This window comes from Micropterus dolomieu, linkage group LG14 (assembly GCF_021292245.1).
Source record: "Micropterus dolomieu isolate WLL.071019.BEF.003 ecotype Adirondacks linkage group LG14, ASM2129224v1, whole genome shotgun sequence".
NCBI lineage: Eukaryota > Metazoa > Chordata > Actinopteri > Centrarchiformes > Centrarchidae > Micropterus > Micropterus dolomieu.
The window spans coordinates 15840544-15848955 of NC_060163.1; the positions used below are offsets into that span (position 1 = coordinate 15840544).

Genomic DNA, 8412 nt, shown 5'->3' on the forward strand with positions numbered 1-8412 from the left:
CAGAGGTCTGCTATCTGTTCCAGAGTCTCGACTGAAAACTAAAGGGGACAGAGCGTTTGCTGTCAGGGCCCCGAGGCTCTGGAACAGCCTGCCCGAGGAAATCAGGTCAGCTGAGTCAGTGAACTCTTTTAAGTCCCTTCTTAAAACATACTTTTATAGGAGAGCCTTTCCCGATCTTATTTGACTTTATTTTATCCCTTTTATTTTATTGTATTTTACTAATTTTATATTTATCTTAAACGTGTATTTTAGTCTTTTCAATGTTTTCATGCTTTTATCTTGTATTGTTTTTGTATTATTGTCTCTTGGGTATTATTGTCTTTACACTTGTTAAAGCACTTTGTAACTTGTTTTTGAAAAGTGCTCTACAAATAAAGATTATTATTATTATTATTATTAAAAATGTTGACTGTAGGTTGGAAACAGGAAACAAAACTTGCTGACACCTCTATCCACCCCTACCTCCTCACTACACACACCATGTCGCTCTACATGTCACCTGACTTCCTCCTTTGCTCCTGTTAAAACAGCGCCTAGAGGGTTTTGTCACTTAAACAGATGTTGTTTTTGGGGGCACTTGCTGAAACAACTGATGCTGCCATTGTTCTTCTGTCATAAAATCTCACTAGAGCACCAAATGTGTATTAATCCACAGCTGAAAATAGTCAGCTGAAAATACACAGTACACTCTGTTTTACGTAACGTTACCTAAAAACTACAGTGACCACTTGTTTTGAGCAATTACTGTGAGATTTCTGTCTTTAGTGAAAATGAATGAGCTGAGTGTGTGGTCTTTTCATGGGATTTGTTGAAAATGGGAAAAAATTTGTATATCAACAGCCGTATCCTTTAAAGACATAAGTAGGCCTATTCACCATTTTCCAAAAAGCAGTAGCACAATTAAAATACTTGTTTTTCAAAAGAGATTTACATGTGTGTGCTCTTGTTCCTGGTGCAATGACTGAACGTAAGCATTTATTGCCTCTGTTGAGTTAACGTTTTGAGTTAAGGTCATTTTCTGTTGTTAAAATGCATGTGCTTGTGAGATGTGACACTCAATTTACCACACAACATAGAATGATATATGATCAAGGGATGTTGATACATCACTCCCAATTGAAGTGGTACCAGTCCTGTGGTAGTATGTTTGCATACCCATTGATGCGTCCATGTGTGCATATGCATGAGCATGTGTTCAATGCCATCATGTCTCTATGCAACCCTCTCTTTAATTCAGTGGATGACCCCACCCTCCACCCCCACCCCACTTGCGGTGACAGGAAGTGAGGGCTTCTCTCATCATTCCTCTTCTGATAATCTCTTTTAATCTAGGAAAGCAGGGGTGGGCTGCAATGTCAATACTTCATCTCCCGGCTGCCACCGGGACACACACTCCATTTTGTTTACTTCTTCTCAGCTACCAAGCAGGGGTCGAAGGAGATGGATTGGCAGACAAAAAGAGGGAGAGAGGCCGAGCATGTAAGAGAGAGATTAAAAGAAGAAGAAAGAGCGGAGAAAGAAAGGATGAGAAAGGCAGTGACATATAGGTTTGACTTTTGATTAACAGCAAGGGAGAATTAAGTTTATGTTGATAACAATACCATCTAATTACCAGGACATGATTTCTGGTTGCTAGTCAGTTGCTACTTTATATAATAGAGTACATAATCAGGATAAAAGTAATTATTAACTGCCATTATCTCAGAATGCCCTGTACATGGGATTATGCAATCAAAACATAACCACCCACTTCATGGACATGAAGTAATCTATTACATTACCCAGTCAATATTTATTCCTTTGTATTTGTTTACAATTTACAAAAACAGCTTAACTTGTATAGGTATTGTATGTTGCTGGTCATTGTTGCTGGTTACCTACTTGTATGGACAGTACATAATAGTTCTGTTTATGATTACTTATTGTTCAGCTTTAGCTGTATGTCTATTTCTATCTAAATGTAAATTGTTCGTGGGAGCAACTTAAAACCGGAGTCAGATCCCTTTTACGTGCACACATACTTGACCAATAAAGCTGATTCTGATTCTGAAAACCAAGATAGAGAAAATTTGAATTTTGGTTCAGGCATAGGCAAAACAATCACTGAAGACCTTATGTAACTCTTGATGCAAGGAGTCACACTGCCTTAGTAAAATATATCACACAATATACTCAAACTGTAAATCACAAACAAACTCAACATGTATTTCTAACCACATATTAACAAGATTATTAGCACTGCAATAATTGCTAATTACTTCACCACAGCGAGGCCCTGTTTGAATTACAGCCTGTCCTATTTTGCCTTGATAGAGTAAAACAAATTACTCTATACAGTATTGTGCTGTAATATACATGTATCTTCAAGTATTACAGACAAGTTTAGGATAGATACCATGATGTCTTTAAAGTCAGTGCAGAATAAGGAGATACAATACATTGTTTCTAGTTGAAGCTCCAAAATCAGTCCAACCATTTCTTGTGTGCAGTTTTGACTACAGGTGAGTTTACATACCTCTTGTTGATTGGTATTGGATAACCAATATATTTTACAAATGTCCATCATTCCATGAGTTTTAACTGTTCTTTTTGGTGGACAATTTAGTAATGACCATTTTATGATTTTATGATGTGATGCTGCTACGTCTTGTCTGCAGACTACATTTTATTTTGAGCACAAAGTTGCAACGAAATAATTTTCTATTGAGTTTTGCACTTAAAATTTTGTGTAAAACAATTAAAATAACAATTAGACCAAACAGTTAGCTAAGGCTCTTGGAAATCGACTAAGTAAATCACATTATAACATGACTTTGTCACAACTAAAAAGCCTAGAAATTCCAAAATTAATGTTAATGGGCAAAAATTGCACAGTCAATGAAAATGTAGCTGCATATGCATATTATTAAATGTGCCACAAAAATGTGTGAATATTTACACGATCAGATCTAAAACCAGATAACAATTTGTAAAAAAAATAAAAAATAAAAAAAAGTATTACTATGATTAAACCCCTTTTTGATCAAAGACTATATTTACTGGACTAACAGGTGTTATATATGCACTAAATGCACACATGGTCAAATGCACACTTAGAGGTCAGACCTACACAAAGTCAAAGCCTGTGGGTGGCTGCCAAGTCAAGGCCAGAGATGTGTGTGTGTGTGTGTGTGTGTGTGTGTGTGTGTGTGTGTGTGGTGAGCATCTGCATGTGTGAGGGTCACTGTGGTAGTCTCTGTATGTGTGAGAGAGTGTTTAAATTCAGTGACAGCTGTTCATTAGTCCATTACAACCCCACACTGCTGATTCCTCGAAGCAGCAGACACCAGTAGAAAGAGACGCCGGTGATGACGGCACGAAATCTACAGGAAGGACAAGACACATTTCATAGTTACAGCAAAACAGTCAGTTATTTTTGTGTTGTTTTATTTTGCAAAACTTAATTTTTATACAGATATTTATGAAAAAGGTAGAGTTTTATTTTATGCAATCTGGTGTTGGAATATGGCTCAGATTTAATTTCCCTTTTACTTACCATTACTTCCCTTCACTGTCATAATGTATTATTTGTTGTGCAGTGTGTACATCTGGGGACATTATGGAAACATATGGACAGTGGTCTGCATGGGTCTATTTCACTGAACTTTAAATCAAATCTACACACCTGGCAGATACATGTCTTACTGTGCTTACAGTACAGGCCTGGATTTTTTTTTCTTTGGTATTTGCAATTAAATGTTTTCAGACATGGGAATTTTTGACTTCAACTGCATTGTGGGGAAAAACGTTGAAATTAAATTTCTGAGTGACTTTCCTACATCACATTTTATTCCAGATGCTGCTCATTTCAACAAAAGGTTCAGCACAGAAAACATGTAATAAGGAAAGAACACAAGTGTGAAGTGAGAGTACACAGAGCAAGAGATTATTAAAGTTGGTGTAACACAGACATGAATAAAAGAACAATTTATAGAGAAAGCCAGGCGCTGTTGTCTTCATTTTTCTTTCCCTTCCTATATGAGGAAACTCATCTGGAGCATTAAGACAGAAAATTATACTGTACATACTTCCACTGTATGTTTAAAGTATTTTACATTTTGTTTCCCCCACACTTTACCTATTTGAAAGCACTGTATTTAACCGTGTTGACAGCTAACAAGTGAATCATTTATATATATATTTTTTTATATATGTTTTTTATCATTATCGGCAGAGAAATGTGTATTTCCACCACATCCGCTGTTAAACAATTGTTAAACAGACCTTTAAGAAATGTCCTATATTGTGTAAAATAAAGCTGTTTTAGTTATTTGAAGTGTACACCCAATAACACCCAATAATCACACAAATCACTGTAATTTCATTCATGAAATTATAGTGATCCAATTGCTTATGCTCTCCTGCTATATAATAATACAATTTACACCTATAACGTCTTGGACATTGTATTATATTATGTGGGAGAAGCAGGAGCAGCTAAGCTAAAAATGCAGACGTCAGAGAAGTTATAGGGCACTTTGATGCTGTTTGATCAGAGGAAATGTTACTCCCTCACTTTGCTGGATTTTCTCAGCTTTGAGCAGATTTAAACCCGTAGGCACCAGATCGCCCTAGCCTCACAGCTATCATCTCTGTGCTTCACCTAAAGCGCTTTGAGAATGAACCTGTCCACGCTGCCATCCATGTGTCATGGCAACGCCACGCTCGCACATTGGCAGCGAGCCTGGGATTCTACGGCACACAATAAACCTGACAAATATGGCGACTGTTTCAGAGAAAGCATGATGGCATCATCGCAGAAACATCTGCGCTCAGAAATCTCACTATCTCACATGTCTGAGTTAGATTTGTTCTCTTTGTGTCCTCTCAGTTAACATTGTCCCCACAAGTTGTCCAGCTGTTTTTCCTGACCTCTAACTTGACCTATGATTTAGACTGCAGTGTTTCTTGGTTAACGATCAGTCAAAAGCTTCTCCGTGTTGATTCAGAGAGAGACACAATTTCAGGGGTGAGAACTGTTCTGTGTTTTTTGGGAGAACCAATTACATGGGGTGTATTTATGTAAAGGAAGTGTTTGTGTGTGTGTGTGTGTGTGTGTGTGTGTGTGTGTGTGTGCGTGTGTGTGTGTGTGTGTGCGTGTGGGTGACCAGCGACGGAGGAGCTAGGCGAGGGTGTGATGTACTTTAAGAAGTTGAACGTGTTAGATAGAAGTGACCATGTGCCATCAGTGAGAAAAACTGGAGAGAAGAAAGTAAAGAGAAGAGAAAGGCGAGGAAAGAAAGTGATATGCTGGGATGGGAAAGTGGTGTGTGGAAGAAGAAATAAGCGATGGGTGTGCGATTAAAGAGAAGAGGAAGAAGAGTTCATGTAAGTTGGTGCGTGGGAGGAAGAGGCAGAGACGGTGAAGATGGGGAAAAGAGGCAAGGGGAGAGGAGGGGGAACAAAAAGACACATACATGCCAGAGAAGGAGAGGAGACAGAGGGGAAGAGAGGAGAAAGGAGGAGAGGAGCGAGGGCAATGAGCTGGATTGAATACCATCTGACAGGTCCAGCTGGGAGTTTGCCCACCCCGCAGCACCGCAAAACCCCTCAATATGGAGGCCAATTACTGCTGCCCGCGTGACCGTGGCATGGAAGCATCAGAGACCCTCCTCCTTACCTCTCCTTTCCTTTTTCCTCTGCCCCCCCCCCCCCCGACCGAAAAAAATAAATAAAAAACACTCCCACCATCTGTGCAGAGTGACAACAACCTCTATACCCTACCATCCACAACACAGACTGTACACTGCACACAGGCACACACACACTTGGGGCAAACACACACTTCAAACATGACAAATCCTCACTCAGGAGCTCTGTGTGCTTTTATTCTCAACAACAAGTCTGTAAGTGGTTTGGTTGCAGTGTGTTTGACCAAAAAAAGAAAACAATACACAGTGAGGTCTGATGCTTTCACACCTTCTCTATGTTTTGTTTTGTTTTTTTGCTTGTAGCTCACAACGATAGTTAGCCACAAACAGGGATGGGCATTCGGGGAGTACACACACCACTACCATTGCCCCACAGATGCAGTGGAATTTCACTCTATGCCAGCCTCATCTCTCTTCACAGACCTGGGCGTGGCGCTCAGGCTGGCATGATGGTGGTGGTGATGGTGGTGGGAGGGTGCAGGGTGGGTGAGCATGATGCAGTGGTACCCGATGCCCGTTGCGGTGGAGGTGACTCCCAAATTTAGCTCCATGTGCAGCAAGACAAGCTCCTCAAAGTGGTGTTTTTTGTTCTTGTGCCCTCTCTTCAACTGGTGTGTAAAAAAAGGAGGGGTTGGGGAGGGTACATGACAAATAAAACATGTTGCATATACATCATGATGCTTTCTTCTGTGGGTGTCTCTCTCTCTCTCACACACACACACACACACACACACACACACACACACACACACATACACACACACAGAGCTGGGACTTGGTCTCATCTTTTAATATTTAAATTGTTGTTTTGAGGTTGGTTTATTTCTGGTTCCCACCTCTGTCACTGTCCTCTCCTGCACAACACAAAACTCTATGCTATGGTTATGACACTGATTAGTCCCCATGAAATATTTTTCGAGATTAATCCCAAAATAATGAATCCGATAAATGTGTACCCAATCTGATAAATGGGAGTGAAACTCCCAGATGGAGATTTATGTACAGTGGGACTGGGCTTACTTTGTGTCGTGTTTCTGCTGTGGTGCGGTTTTAACAGATCAGTTGACCATTATTAAAGCAGTTAAATGGAGCTCTGTGCTGGATTATTTCATTACAGTAATTGCATGGTATTTTATAAACATTCATTTGAACAATTACGCTTGAATAGGATCCCAATTAATTGATTTTATGGACTTTAGTTAAGTCACTTAAGCCCATTTGTCACAGATAGGCCAATCTAGTATGACCATTACATAATGATGATATCAGGCTTGGAAAGTGGCATGTAAATCTACTAGGCCTATTAGAAAAAATGCATCATAATAAGGAATGAATAAGAAATTTCGTTTAGCCCGAGAACAATAGGTCTTCAATGGTTAACAAGAGTTATTCACTTCAAGACGCCTTTGCGTCGTTTTTTTCGTGCACTAATAATAATAATAATAGTAGCCTAACAATAATAATTAGGCTATAATATGCGTTTTTCATTTAATTAATCCAACTTAAGTTTTTGGATAAAATTGAAATTTCTAAATGAGGCTGGACCCACAGGTGTCGGTTTAAAAGTCCGCTCAGTAGCGACTAACGGGTTTTAAAAAAACCCACCTCTTTCATATTTTAGAAATGTCCGATCAGTTTCATGCGCCGGCCGCTCTGCGGTCTCATGCAAAAGTGCGTGACCGGGACAAAAAAAAAGGTTTGTCCGGGGCCACGGGTGGACACTCAGCCTCCTTTAACTGCGGAGAATAATGAACAGATGCTGAGTGAATTAGGAAAGAAATACTGGGTCCCTCCCACAAGGGCCACTTTTGGCAGGGGCCGCCTGGCTGCCACGTGGCGCAGCTGGCACCGGGTTGGTGATGGTGGGCTTTACTGGTCCCTGGCTTTACTGGTGCTCAGACATTTAGCGACTTGGCACAGAAGCTCCACCATCAAATGCTCTGCCAGCCGCCGCCCCTCCTCACTTTAAAAAAACCTCCACAGTCTAACTGAGAGGTTAGAGCAGAAAATAAAACCAAAAAAGCGCCTCTCACCTTGCCCTCGGAGGCCTGCCTTCACATGGGACTAAAGCAGACTAATCGTGACACAGAGGGGTGCTGGAAATATCACAGAAACACTAATGCACGATTGGTGACCTAATTCTGTCCCGTACAAAACACCGAAATGTTTAAACATTTAAATGACTGCACTTGTTTTAGAAATTCAATCACTCATACAGGTAGAAAGAGGGATTTTCCGTTTGCGTTTATTGTATCAAACTGCGGTCAGTCGATGGATGGATGATGGATGATTTTTTTTTAAATAAAAACCTGTCCATCTGAGAAAAGTAAAACGTGTATTTCCAAGAAGTACATTTGACTAGTGGTGTCTACATGCTGGATAATACCTGTGGCCTGGAAAACAAAATGTGCTAAACCTAAAACCCTTAGTATTTTGCAATATAAATAGATTATTCATTACTTCTTAATTAGTAATGTTTGTTCTATTGGTCTACAGTAAGATATAAGATAAGATCATTGTTGTAGGGGAAGATTAACTAAATAAAACAAATTCTAACTAAATCTAATTATATTTTCTTTTGTAGGCTATTTACACCTAACCTAGCTACTTTCTAAAACAAGCATTCATAAGCTTTATATGATATATATATATATATATATATATATATATATATATATATATATATATATATATATTATGACAAAATATATTTGTCAAATGT

The 8412-nt window shown here is 39.3% G+C and overlaps 1 protein-coding gene across 1 annotated transcript in view; it reads right to left on the reverse strand.

Moving 5' to 3' along the window:
* Window positions 1–3286: 3286 nt before the first annotated feature.
* The window catches only part of LOC123983513 (peripheral plasma membrane protein CASK-like), an 85584-nt gene continuing 80458 nt past the window's right edge, over window positions 3287–8412 (reverse strand). Inside the window, exons 6-7 of the mRNA XM_046069772.1 lie at window positions 6114–6298; window positions 3287–3362 (exon numbers count right to left, since the gene is read on the reverse strand). Of these exons, the coding sequence (XP_045925728.1) occupies window positions 3287–3362; window positions 6114–6298 (261 nt within the window). The remainder of the gene's footprint in view (window positions 3363–6113; window positions 6299–8412) is intronic.